Source organism: Mastomys coucha, unplaced genomic scaffold, assembly GCF_008632895.1.
Source record: "Mastomys coucha isolate ucsf_1 unplaced genomic scaffold, UCSF_Mcou_1 pScaffold22, whole genome shotgun sequence".
Taxonomy (NCBI): domain Eukaryota; kingdom Metazoa; phylum Chordata; class Mammalia; order Rodentia; family Muridae; genus Mastomys; species Mastomys coucha.
In genome coordinates, this window is record NW_022196905.1 from 23,634,901 (window position 1) to 23,649,579 (window position 14,679).

General features: G+C 44.8%; 1 protein-coding gene across 4 annotated transcripts in view; it reads right to left on the reverse strand.

Annotated features, from left to right (window-relative positions):
* Window positions 1–14,679, reverse strand: part of Ccm2 (CCM2 scaffold protein) — a 50,556-nt gene that overhangs the window by 15,531 nt on the left and 20,346 nt on the right. For 2 of the 4 annotated variants that reach the window (XM_031339567.1, XM_031339568.1), the window contains exon 2: window positions 8,921–9,094. The exons of 1 other annotated variant lie outside the window; for it this stretch is intronic. In XM_031339567.1, the coding sequence (XP_031195427.1) occupies window positions 8,921–9,094 (174 nt within the window). Of the gene's footprint in view, window positions 1–7,242; window positions 7,341–8,920; window positions 9,095–14,679 lie in introns of those variants that run through there. One more of the 4 variants, XM_031339571.1, reaches the window with a different exon arrangement.

The window sequence follows — 14,679 nt, forward strand, 5'->3', positions numbered from 1 at the left end:
GTCTTGAAATCTTTCTTCTCCTATCTCAGCCTCTCTATTAGTAGTATTGTTTATTTCATGTTTTTACATTTTATACTATGGTTTTCAGAACACCTTACATATTTCAAAAGTATTTATATACCTAAGGGAGACATAGACAATAAACTTGGGAGGTGGCTTATAGGAAAGAGAACAATAAAGAGTGAGACTGAATGCTTTGCTTGATGTTTGTAACTCTTGTATCAAATTTGAAGAAGAGGACTTTATAAGTTACTCTTTCTCTGAGATCAATGCTTTTCCAAATTATCCCAGCTAATGAACCAGATTCTTACCCTCACCTAATGTCTGTGCCACCCTCCAAGCAGAACCATTGTTCATTGAGTTAGTGAATGACTTTATGGATAGACCATCTTAATACACACACCATTTCTTGAATGAATGTAACCTGTTCTCTGTGGGCTGAGAATAAAGTCACTCAATAAATAAATAAATAAATAAATAAATAAATAAATAAATGTAAAATCAAATCTTCTATTTTCTTATTTTAATTGCCCTAAAAGCAGCTAATTGAAAATAAAAACAGCAATAGTCCAGTAGGTGAGAGTAGCTTAACAGTAAGTGAAACAGCAAAAAACAAACAAACAAACAAACAAAATGGTTACTGGGATGGGGGATGGACTGAGTATCCCTAGTCCAAAACACTGAACATTCTGAGTATCAACATGATGTCTGTGGTGGTTTAAGTAGTTATGGCCCCACAGACTCATGTGTTTGAATGCTTTGTCTATAGGAAGTGGCACTATTAGGAGGTGTGACCTTGTTGGCGTGGGTGTGGCCTTTTTGAAAGTAGTGTGTCACTGTGGGGGCACCTCTGAGGTCTCCTATTGCTCAAGCTCCACCTAGTGTGGAATTCTAGTCTCTTCCTGGCTGCTTTTGGATCAGGATGTACAACTCTCAGCTCCTTCTCCAGCACCATGTCTGCCTGCACGCTACCAAGCTTCCCACCATGACAATAATGAACTAAACCTTTGAAAATATAAGCCAGCCTCCAACTGAATGTTTTCCTTTGTGAGAGTTGCTGGGGCCATGGTATCTCTTTACAGCAGTAAAACCTGAACTAAGACAAGGCTCAAAAAGTCCCAAACTGTGGAGTGTTTTAGATTTCCAGGGATGCTCAACCCATAAAACATTATACAAACATTCCAATGCCAGAAAACCGCCAATATCTGAAACACTTTTGGTGTTTTCCTGGTAAGGGTTACTCAAGTAGTCTTCAGTAGTAAAACAGCCACAACTGCATATGAAACAGGGCTACACTGTCTGAAAGAAGAGCAAGGTTAGTCATAAATGCTTTCTGCAAATCCCAAGGCATTAAATTAAATTAGTATAGTTTGAATTAAACTTGTATGTATGTATGTATATATGTATGCATGTGATATGGCCAGAGAGAAGAAAAACATGACTGTACAAAATGCTAAAATAAAACCAGAGAAAGCAGCTGGGCAGTGGTGGATCATGGCTTTAATCCCAGCACTTGGGAGGCAGAGGCAGGCAGATCTCTGAGTTCAAGGCCAGCCTGGTCTACAGAGTGAGTTCCAGGACAGCCAGGGCTATACAGAGAAACCCTGTCTCGAAAAACCAAAAAAGAAAAAAACCAAACCAAAACAAACAAACAAAAAAACAAACAAAAAAACAAAAAAGAGAAAGCAGAAAGAGAAGGAGAAAAAAGAAAACCCACTATTTACTTTAATATGAGTGGTCTAAATATACCAATTCATAGGGAGATTGGGTACTGGGAATATAGCATGTGAGGCCCTAGCTTCCACCCTAGTAAAAGGCACACTACTCACGAGGAAGGGAGATAGCCTAGCAGGTTAAAACACTTGCTATGCAAGCACAAGGGTTCAAATCCCCAGAGCCAATATAAAAAGCTGGGCATGGTCCCACGGGTGCCTGTAACCCTAGCACTGTGGGTGGTTGAGATAGGAAGATCGGCAGACTTGCTGGCTACCAACCTAGTTCAGTAAGAAACCCTGTCTCAAGGGAGTATAGTAGAAGTGACAAAGCAGGACACCTGATGCTCTTTTCCTGGCCTTTGTGAAACTATAGGCGTATATATACACACCACACACATGGAAAAAGGGACTGGATGTTACTTATTTTATATTGTTATTGCTGTTTTCTTTGAGACAGGGTCTCTCTATGCTACCCTGGCTATCCTGGAACAGGGTGGCCTCCGACACAGTTCCTCCTCTCTCTGTCTCCCCACTACTGAGATTACAGGCGAGAACCACCCAGCCCAGATTGGATTTTAAAATAAAGCAAGATCTAGCTATGTTCTCTAAAGAAAACCGTTTTCCTTATGAAGATGCATACAGATTCTCTGTGAGTCTGAGGTCAGCCTGGTCTACAGAGCAAGTTCCAGGACAGCCAGGACTACACATGGAGGACCCTGTCCCTAGTACCCCCAAAAGTGGGAAAGAAAAAGTAGAAGGACTAGAGGGTTTAGCTCAGTGGCAGAGTACTTTCTTGGTGTTCATGAAGCCATGGGTTCAATCCCAGCACCATAGGGGGAAATTAGAGATAAAAGAGGCCATGGTCATGGCATCTCTTTGCATCAATAAAACCTGACACTCTGATAAAGGAGTCACTTTTTCTTTTGTTTTATAAACAGGGTCTCACTATGTAGCTCTGAACTCACAGAAATATGCTTGCCTCTGACTTCCAAGTGCTGAGATTAAAGGTGTGTGCTATCATGCCCAGGTAGGAGTCAACTCTTCAATAAGAACGTAGTAATCCACAATGTGTTATTTGTCTACTCAACAAAAGATCAGAAGGGAGCTGGAAAGAGCTCTGTAGTAAAGTGCTCACTGTGCAAGCTTGAGGACCTGAGTTCTATCCCCAGCAGTCACGGGAGGAAGAACATTCTGGTAATTCCACTGGGGAAGTGGAGACACGAAGATGCCTAAGGCTTGCTGGCCAGCCAGTTTAGCAAAATCAGCAAGTTCCAGGTTCAGCAAGGGACACTGTCTCAAAAAATAACATGGACAGCAATAGAGGAAGACATCTAATGTTGACCTCTGGCTTCTCCACACACTATTATCCTGACCACTGCCTCCTCCAGCCACCAGCCAATCAGGACAGAAGCAGCAGCATCACCACTCAACTGGCTGTGCCTGCCAGCTACCCTCAGCACCATCCAGCAACAGCAAGCAGATCCACAGTCTTCGGTGCATCCATTTACAGTGACCTACATGGTCTGGGCCATAAATATACCTTACCTTTGAAAGAGGTCACCATAGAATGTCTGCTTATAGAAACACTCTGCCAAAGAAGGAAGAACTCACAGGAGAAACAGACAATCTGAATGGCCCAACAATCTATTAAAGAAATAGACTCAGAAACAAAAAGCCTTCCTAAACAGAGTCCCAGACCCATACACGCTCAATAGTGAATTCTACTGAATGTCTGAGAAAGGAATAAAGGTGGAGGGTGTTTCAAACAGGACTCGGTGGAGCATGCCTGAAATTAAAGCACTCGGAATGTAAAAGCAGGGTCAGGAGTTCAAGGCCACTTTAGTCTAAGGAGCTAGGAAGATGGTTCAGTAGGCAAAAACATTTTTTCATGGAAATATGAGACCTTGAGTTAAAATCTCCAGAAGCTACATCAAGTTGGGCAGAATAACTTCAGGGCTTCTACAGTAAGATGGGAGGTGAGAAAGGTGAATTCCCAGAGCTCATAGCCTGCTAGCCTGGGGTATGCTGCCACGCCCACTCCAGTGGAATCTGCCTGTCCGGCCTGAAAGCTTGGCCACAGATCTGAGGCGTACAGCTTCAGAGAAGCTAGCCTCCTAGAATTCGTTGGTGTCCCCTAACTCAGACGTGTTCCAGATTTGTCTTTGCGATGGTCAATGAAGAGTTTTGTGTGCTTTCTTTATTATTCAGGCATAAAGGTGCCCCAAGAAATAGCCAAAATAAGATTAAACATTGTTTCCTATTGAAAGGATAGAGAATCTTAGAATTTAAAATGAGGGCATTTAATAGAAATGTATGTATACTGTATAACCTTTACTTAAAGGACACAGAAGGTCTCTGTAAGGAGCCAAGAATGTAGACTAGCCAGTTTCAGAAACCTGTTGGCCACAAAGGCTCCCCCTAGTTAGGTCCAAGAACAAAAGGCAGGATATGAGCCATCTGGGTAGTTCTAGGAAATGGTCAGCCATAAAGTGAATAACATTGACCAGACCACATTTTTGTGCATGAGTGTGTAGGATGTTTTACTTATGACCCTGACTCAAATAGGGGCTGGGTCTCTTTAGAATTTTCCACTGTTCTCTTGTTATGTTTCCTTGGTAACCCCTTCACCCCCCCAGTTTGTGTTTTTTCCCTTTAAATACCCCTCACTTCTTGTGTTCATGGTCAAACCCCTCTGGCCTGCCAGGCTACGAGTTCGACCCAGGTCTGGCCTGAATAAACCTCATGTGATTGCAGCAAGGTCGGTCTCTCGTGAGTTATTGGGTGGTCGTGTTATCCTGAGACTTGAGTGAGGGTCTCCCCAGCTATGGGGGTCTTTCAATGTTATCACCAACTGTCCCTTCCTTTCCCCCCTCTTTTTTTTACACTGCCCAGGATGGTCTTGAACTTTTGGACTCTAGTGATGCTCCCCCCGCCGCCCCCATTCTCCTAAGCAGCTGGGATCATGGGATCAAAGAAGTACATCACCATGCCCAGCTATGGACAATCCTTTTTTTCTTTCCTTTTTGATCCCTCTCCCTCTCCCCCTCCCTCCCTCCTTCTCTCTCTTTCACACACACACACACACACACACACACACACACACACACACACCTTTGTTTTTCATGTAAATAAAATTTTGCAGTTCAGAGGGATATTATTAGAAGTATGAGTGTTGAGTAGCATCATAACTAGCATTGAAGTTTTAAGAAAAGGCAGACTCCTTTCCAGCATCAAAACATGAGCCCTGTGCATTTCCCTGACAGCTTCATGCCTAGATACCTCTTCACTGCAGTGTCTCTGTATCCACCCAAACTGAACAGGGTAGCTTTCACATTGAGTCTAGAAAGGTTTTCTGTATTCTAGAAACTAGCCTGAGTCAGACATGTGGTTTGCAAAGATTTGCGTTCGGTCTGTACGATGTCTTCTCATCTCTTCTCCTGTGACATAAGGACAGAACCCAAGGTCTTGTGCACACAGCGAACATGTTGCAGCTGTTTCCATCCTCATGTTCAGAATAGCAATCTGCATTCTGAAAGTCTGGATGATCACTTTTCCTCTATGCATCCTTTCTGGTGTCATCTAAGATCTCTCTGCCTGGCTGGAGGCCATGCATTACTTTCAGTTCCCCTCCAACACCTTTACAAGTTTTGTTAAGTGGACACTTAAGGTTCAGTCCACTCTAAGTTGGCTTTGTGAAGGTGCCAGGTGGTAGGCAAGGTCCCTTTCTGTGTACGCTGTCCAGCTGCTCTTGCATAGCTGCAGACATGGCACTTCCTCCTCCCCCACAGAGTGGCTCTCACACCTGGCAAAGTGTAACTGGAGGGCAGATCTGTGTGGGTCTACTTCTGGGTTCACAATGCTTTCCTACCCCAATTCATGGCAGCCCTCTACATCTGGGTAGCAGGGACAATCCAACACAACCTAAACCTGGGCAGTTGTCTGACTACCCTTTGCAGACACATTTCTGACTAACCCTGCTTCTGTCTACAGAAACAGCTTGCTAGAATTGTGACAGAAGCTGTCATCATCAAGCTATTCAGATTACCTATTTCATACTGGGTGCCCTGTGTAACTTATGCTTTTCAAGGTGCTGGTCTATGACCCTGAGGAGAACTGACATGAACTAGGCCGAACCTTCTAGCTTACAGCTTATACATTTGTCTCTCCAGTCAGGCTTCCTTCATGTCTCTCCATTTACTCAGATGTTCTTTATTTTCTCTTCAATACTATGATGTTTTGTAGATGTGTATGTGCATGCTTGTGTATGTGTATGTATACACATGTGGCGTATATGCATATGTGGAGGCTTGAGGTGGTTGTTTCTCAGGAGCTGTCCACCTTGCTGATTGAGTTAGGGTCTCTCACAGGGACTATTCTTTTAGAGGATCTGCATTCCCAGCATCTACCCACATATATACACACCTCTAACCTCTGCAGGCACTATACTCAATAGCATACAGACACAAACACACACACACACACACACACACACACACACATACTTAATAATAAAATTAAAATTAAAAAGACAAAATTTGAATCTTTGTTATTTCATTATTAACAGTATGGGGTCAGGTGGTGGCGGCGCATGCCTTTAATCCCAGCACTTGGGAGGCAGAAGCAGGTGATTTCTGAGTTCGAGGCCTGCCTGGTCTACAGAGTGAGTTCCAGGACAGCCAGGGCTATACAGAGAAACCCTGTCTTGAAAAACCAAAACAACAAAACAAACAAAAAAAATGTGCTCTTGTCTTTTTTAGAATATTATGTGCAGCAATGTGCTGCCTAGTGATGACTTGGCCACAGTAACTAATATAAACAATGGGTCCCTAAGATCACAAAGGTATCAAATTTTCCCAATGCTGAGGAACTCTGTGGCCATCTGAACATCCCAGTGCAATATATGGGTTGATTCATAGTGATATGATATAAATAAGATAGAATACATTGACAGCTACACAATAGCTATATAGCATATATATAATATTTAACATTCATAATAAATTAATGTTAATACTGTCAACCTGGCACAGTCTAGGAGACAAACCTGTAGGCATGCCTGTGAGAGAGCTTCTAGACTGGAGTACTAAAGTGGGAATTATGGGGCTGGTGAGATGGCTCTATGGGTAAGAGCACTGACTGCTCTTCCAAAGGTCCTGAGTTCAAATCCCAGCAACCACATGGTGGCTCACAACCACCTGTAATGAGATCTGGCGCCCTCCTCTGGTGTGGCTGAAGACAGCTACAGTGTACTTATTTATAATAATAAATAAAACTTTGGGCCGGAACAAGCGGGGACTAAGCAAATGGGGCTGACCAGAGTGAGCAGAAGTCCTAAAAGTCAACTCCCAACAACCAGATGAAGGCTCACAACTATCTGTACAGCTACAGTGTGTACTCATATACATAAAATAAATGTCTTTAAAAAAAAATAAAGTGGGAATTATGGAATTATAACAGGCCACCCTAACAGCAGGCTACACAGCAGCATCCCAAACTGAGAAAAAGGAGGAAGTGAGCGGAGCATTACCATGCATCACCCTCTGCTTCCTGCTGTGGGTGCCACGGGACCATGATCCTGATGCCATGACTTTCCAGGAACCAGAAGAAAGCCTCCTTGGGTTGTTTCTATCAGGTTGTTTGTCAAAGCAGAGAAAAGTAGTTAATATAACTATGCTACTGGTCTATGTATTTATTATGGTATACTTTTTAGCATTTGAGTACTCCTGTCTAAAACAGTTTACAACCAAGTGTAGTGCACACACCCTCGATCCCACGTCTTGGGAGGCAGAGGACAGAAGACCTTCAATTGGGGGAAGCCTGAGACACATGGTGAGATATTGTCTCAGTCTTCCAGAAGACCTGGGCTCCATTTCTCAGCAGCAGATCCAAGGAACCCCAAGTCCTCCTCTGGCCGCTGTGAGCACGGATGAATGTGGTGCACAGACATACAGGTAAATAAAACAGCTATATGTATAAAACCAATCAATTCATTCATTTAAAAAATTTTAAAAACCAAATTCTCTGTTTGTTCTCATCAATTGAAAGTGGTTCACTAGCAGCCAACAGCAGATGAGCCTGTCACCTCCCCTGCCATTTATCTCCTCTTTACCCCAATCAGTGACTGGCTGGCATACCCATTCACACACTCCAGCGTTCACAGCAACAAAGCTATCCAACAACGCTTTCCTCACAACTCGGCCCACTATCAGCACACATAATGCCCACTGCTGCCCTCGCTTCGGAGCCATTGCTTTCAAATTCATGTTTATTGTCTTGGGCTCAATGTTAGAAGTTAGCCGCAAATGTGTACGTATGCGCTGCTGCCTGTGTTTAAAAAGAGGCCCTGATGAGCTGACTGAAGATGTACACTGGGCAGACTTTCTATCAGCTGGGTTTCACTCAAGCTGAGTGGCAGATAATTCCTAAGGTCAGTACGGAATTTCTCAGCTACATCAAGAAGAAGCGACACTTGACAGTAAACTGTAGGAGAGGCCTATTAGAGACACTCTGGAAGCCTAGACATAAAACAGGTTGTGGATTCACACCTTACTAACAGTCTCTGACTTAGCTTCCCCTCCTTCAGTCTGGGTCTCTGCCATCCACTCCTACGCCAGTGTCAGTAAGTCCAAAGCCCACCTCTCATTGTGGAGGGTGCCTACGAATCCACATTTAGTCAGCCCTGGAGCCCCTGGAGCCACTCACTGGACTCTGTCCTCTGCAGAGACCTGAGCCAGCTGGGGCCACCAACTAGGCTACTTCACCTTCACTGCTTCCTTCTTTCCAGTGGGCTTCCACGACCGTCACCTCTCCTCTCTTCTCTGAACTCTTGGCTTTCTATCATTTTATTAATTTATTTTCATTTTAGGGACATAACACAGCTTGAGCAGTCTTTTGGGCACAAGCCTGAGACAAAAGGCCTCCCGCGTTAGGCTAAGTATCTGAGTCCTGAACAAGGGCCTGGAACAAGCACCTGCTGTCACCTGAAAATCTGAGATGAGGTTTCCCTGTTCTACACAATATCCACAGCCTTCAAGACACAGAGTAGTTAGTATTCTGCCAAACAAAGGATCAGAAATCAAAGCGAAGGACTGGGACTGGGTTTGGAGTTTTCATAATTAGATACATCCAGAGGCAAGACAGAGGGTAGGACACAGGCTGGCAATGAACTGTTTGGCAGGCATGCCCTGTGGACCACGGTGACTTACCTTCACCTCCTTCTCAATATAGTCGCTCAGCAGTCTGTCTGGCTCGACTCGCTCAGGTAATGCCAGCACCACAGTGTGCAGAGGGCGCCTCTCTGTCACCTTCTCATGGGCTTTCTTATCTCTACTTTTTTCACCTTTTAGGAATACTCGTTTAAATGGCGACACAATTCCAGGCTGCAGGCAGAAATGGCAATGATTGGAGTTCATTATTCACACATTTGTGTTGTACCTACCACGAACAAACAAAAGTGGCCAAAACTATTAGCACAGTTGCCATGAAAATGGGAGACTGTCCACACCAGACTATGAGAAAGTACCCACATGAGGCTGAGGCATGGCTCTATAGGCAGCTCACATGCTGTGGTCGGGTAAGTGTCCCCCAGAAGACAGCCACACAGCAGAGCTCCAACCCCTGCCAGCTCTGTGAGCCATGTCATCTCAGCTCTGAGGGTACAAGTGGGACAGGGTTGCCACCCACTAAGACATCTGTCTCAGCAGCCAAGGTCAAACGAGCTCTAAGGAGCCCAGGCCCTAACAGAATCCTAGCTTTTCATGCAGCTCCTTTCCTCTGGTAGGGCTCCAAGCCAGCCACCGCCGCTCACAGCCTCAGAACCTGCTAGATGTGAGCTTAGTATCAAGGCTTTGAAGATTTGACCTGTAATCAAAATGAATTTGTAGGCTAGGGAGAGGGGAATCAAACCTCTTGCTTCCTAAATGACGGCAAGAGAAGCTATCCCCCACTCTGCGGAAAGATGGCACTGCCAGCCATTCTTCATCACTCAGAGAAACAAAGACACTTAAATACATCATCTACAGCAACAGCTCACAGAGACCAAAGCTGTGAGCAATGAAAGAAGGAGACGATGTCCTAGCTGTTTTCTCTCTGCAATAGACAGCTGGGAGAGCTGTCCACATTTCTCCTGATGCTCACCCACTATGTTCCTGGCACCCAGGCAGCAGCTGGAAAACCACAGCAGACTCAGCTCTGACCGTCCCTTATCCCCCAACTAGTAACAAACAAAAAATGTATAGAATAAATTATCAGGCAGGACTCACATGGCCAAGGCTCCCAGGAGATGCCACATGTGGGCTGCTCCCCAGCCTCACTCTTAGGGTCAGCTCTCTAGCACTAGACATGAAACCAACAATCAAATAAGACTCACCCAGCTTCAGAAAAATCATGCTGACACCTTTCCTGTACCTGCAGCCTCCTGTCATGGATAGCTTCCCTGCCCCTCAACTTCACATTCTTGGCCCTTTGATATCTTAGTTTTATTCCACTGATCTACTGAGATGGACACAGATCCAGGAGGCCCATCCAACAAAGTAAGACAGCAGCATGAGTCTCAGTGTTAGAGCTGCACACGCCCAGCTGTCATGTGTCCCCACAGGCTTCCCTCCAGGCTCAAGGCTCAACTCCTTGGGGGTGGTCTGAGCTATCCTGCTTCCTTCCCATACAAGACAGTTCGCTGAGCTATCTTCTCTAAAATGAGCTATGATCCTTGCATGTCCTCAGGAACAATCCATGCGATAGCTGTAGAACGCTGACCTGATACGTTATAAAGCAAAACAGAGTCAGCAGTTATTTCCACTACTGTTTTTACTCATAACAATCCATCTCCTCTTCAACTTTACAGCCCAGCACCAAAGCCTCAGACTGTCTTCCATTCAGACTAGATAATGACCATGACCACCCACCTGACTCTGTATCCAAGGTAGGAAAAGACTGTGACCCACAGCCCTGTAAATATTAAAATATTCCACCCATGGGGGGCTGATTCTATCAACTGGCATCTGTCTCTGTGACCTGGAATAGTCTGTCATTGACCCTGAAGTCCTATCTTGATCAGTACACAAACGCATGCATGCATGCACACATGAACACTTATGCTCACACACACTGGGCAGTTTCTGGCACTTCCTGCTGGTGTGGAGAAGAGTGAAATAAGATGACAGGCACTACAACAGCTGTATCTGAGGACTAGTGCTAGGACTACAGGGTTACATAACATCTGTTTTGTTTTTCTGCAGTGCTAAGAATAGAAGCTAGAGCTTTCTACATGCTGTGCAGGTGTGTTATATGGGCACCTGTTATATCCTTAGCCCCTCCAATTTTTTAAATTTAGATTATCCTAACAGTACATACTTGAGAAAGATGAACAACTACCACCTACCACTGGCCAGGCCTAGACTATAAAAGTAAGGAGAACCAAGATCTGTAGAAGGTGACAACCAGCAGAAAGGACAGGAGGCACTTCCAGAAAAGCTAGAAGGACCAACCTGCCAGGTCCCCACTCTGAGATGAGTGAGGACAGGCTGTCATTGAGGACCTTCCAGGCGCATTCTCCAGGAGCTCCCACAAATGTTTCTTTTAGCCCCAGGATGAGTTTAGACAAGTGATGGATAGATGGGGCAGGAAACAGGATGATCTGAGTGGGGTTCATATGGGACAATGAGAAATAGTCATTGAGACTTACCAGACAACCTGACAGTAATCTGTAGGCTAGAAATGACCCCCAAATTTAGGAACATATTTGAGCAATGTAAACCCCAATGAAGACAGTTGTGATTTCTTCATTATGGGACCTCTGACCAAATAGTACTCAAACTATGCTAAATGTGTTGTGTTTGATCACTTTATTTTTCCTGAGTTTTTAAATGTCCTTATGGGCACAGTCTATGAACACAATCCTCCAGAAGTGTCATCTCTATAACCACAGTCTGTCACTCTGGGCAGGAATGTCTGTCTATCCACACTCCTCCTCCTGCAGCCCAGAGCCCCTTCCCTCAACCACAGTTCCTTACAGTAGATAGTAACTGAAGGCTGGCTCCTATAAGCGGGCAGCTCAGCTCCATCTGTCTGCCCTTCCAGTTGTCTGTCAGTTCAACTCATTATTAACTCACACATGGAAGCAACAGGAAACCAACTGTGAAACCAGAGGTTTGCCAAGATCAACCTCTAACCAAGCTCTCACCAAATCAACAGGCCCACAGACCACAGGCCACTTATGCTGTTTCTATAACAGTGATATACAGCTCATAAAATTGAGTCTATGTTGAGAAGGACCCTGGGGTGTCTTGTAATCCCAGCCCAAAAGACAGACAGATCCTCTGCAATGAGGTGGCATGGGCTAGAACTCTACAAAGAAACCAGCCCCTGATGCCCCTACATATGTCTCCCACTGTCTGAGAGTTCATTCTCTCCAGCCCCACAAACGCCCATCAAGTGCTTGGCCACAGAGCTGGATCCCTAGTCTGGCGTTTGCAGCTTGCATGGCTTCCAGCATCCAATATGTAGCATGCATATAGCCTGTACAGGCTACAGTAAGTAATAAATCCCAGGGCGGAACCTTTATTTTGTGTGCCTACCAGACCAGTAACCCAGGAAGGCTGTGGAAAAAATAGTCCCTACCCTCAAGAGGGCTAAAGTGAAGCAGAAACATTAGGACAAGAGCAGAGTAAGAGAAACTAAACCCAAGGCAAAAATGGCCAACAGCTAGCAGCTCAGCAGCTTTTGGGGGCCTACCATGATGTTAAACCACCTGGGTTCTGTGCTACCCTAAAGAGCAAGGAACAAGGAGGGCTGACCAGAATCAATGTCACCCTTGGTCCACTCAAAATAGCCAGAAAAAGCACAATCCCCAAATCTCAGGCCTACCTAAGTCATGAGCCTTCAAGTCTAACCAAGCTCAGATAATAAACTGAAACAATCCCCCTTACTCATGGCCTCACTTCCCAGAACTCAGTTACCCACAGTCAACTGTGATTGCTGAATACTCAATGGAGAACTCCAGAAAGTAACAATTCGTAAGTGTTAAATATATTTAGTACAAGACAATGTTACAACCACTACATAATAATATATGGTGCTCATCTCTTTACTATACTAGAACTTCAGCACAGACATGTAGGTTTGAGGAAAAAAAATCTATATAGATATTGGGCTTAGTACGACCCTCAGTTTAAAGCATCCATTAGTGGGCCTTCAATGTACCTGTGGAAAGAGCACTGTCTGTGAAGGGAGATGTGTCTGGCCTACACTGGGCCAGTGTAGGATATTCTTGGATATAACAAGAATTATGTGCCACCGGCCCCATCCCTAATGCCTCAAATTATTTGACTTGGTTCCTACAATATAGAACACTAAAACACAGCCCATAATAAGAAATGATTGGGGGCTGGAGAGATGACTTGGTTAAGAGCACTGACTGCTCTTCCAGAGGTCCTAAGTTCAAATCCCAGCAACCACATGGTGACTCACAACCATCTATGAGATCTAATGTCCTTCTTCTGGTGTGTCTGAAGATAGCTACAGTGTACTTATATATAATAAATAAATAAATTTAAGAAAGAAAGGAAAAGCTGGGCGGTGGTGGCGCACGCCTTTAATCCTAGCACTTGGGAGGCAGAGGCAGGCAGATTTCTGAGTTCGAGGCCAGCCTGGTCTACAGAGTGAGTTCCAGGATAACCAGGGCTACACAGAAAAACCCTGTCTCGAAAAAACCAAAAAAAAAAAAAAAAAAAAAAAAAAAAAGAAGAAGAAGAAGAAAGGAAAGAAGGAAGGAATAAAGGAAGGAAGGAAGGAAGGAAGGAGGGAGGAAAGAAGGGAGGAGGGAGGGAGGGAAGGAGAAAGAGGGAGAGGGAGAGGGACAGGGAAGGGAGAGGGACAGGGACAGGGAGAGGGAGAGATGACTGATGCTCTGGCCAGGCTGACCAACCCATTAGCTCTCAGCTAGTGGGGACAAACAGCTAGGACAGCAGGACTGGAGGACAGCATTCAGACATTCCAGAAACAAACCTGAACAAGGAGGAGGAGTGTGGTACTGAGGTGGGAAGACTGCAAGATCAAGGTCAGACTGGGTCTCAGATAAAACAAAGTGCTGAGGACATAGTGGGTGGGAGAGCTTCTGTTTAGCATGCGAGAGCCAAGGGAAAAAAGGTGGAGGCTGTACCTCAGATCTTAGGTTGCTTTTTGTTTCATTTATTTGTTTATGAGTCTATTTTCGGTTGGTTTCTTTTTGAGACAGGGTTTATTCTATAGTTCAGGCTGGCTTAGGGCAGAATTTGGCAGCTTTTCCTGCTGCAGACTTCTGAGTGCCATGATTACAGGCAAGAGCTACCACACTAGCTCTTAACATGAAAATGTAAAAGAAGATTACGGTTAAAAAGCAAAGGAGCAGCCGAGCGGTGATGGCGCGCGCCTTTAATCCCAGCACTAGGGAGGCAGAGGTAGGTGGATTTCTGAGTTCGAGGCCAGCCTGGTCTATAGAGTGAGCTCCAGGACAGCCAGGAGTACACAGAGAAAACCTGTCTCGAAAAAACAAAAAACAACAACAACAACAACAAAAAAAAAAGCAAAGGAGCTAGATGTGGTGGCACATGTCTTTGATTGGGAGGTAGAGGCAGAAGGATCTGAGTTTAAGACCAACCTGGTCTGAGTTCCAGGTCAGCCAGGGCTACATCCTGTCTCAATGAATGAATGAATCAATCAATCAATCAATCAATCAAGTAAATGGACAAATAATATCTTGGTGGGCAGAGTCAGCTTTCAGTAACTGATCATAACGTCTTTAATTTGCTGTGATGTCCTGTAGATAAACACACCAAGAATAAAAGGCAGACTTGGCAACTTCTGAAGCGTGCTATTGAGTGTGTATGATTTGGACCCCAGAAGAGCAGCAGGCCGAGTGGATCCCAACATAGGCGGGGGTCTTCCAGACCAAGTCTTCCCTAAAGAAACTGAGTCCTCAGGTCAAAGG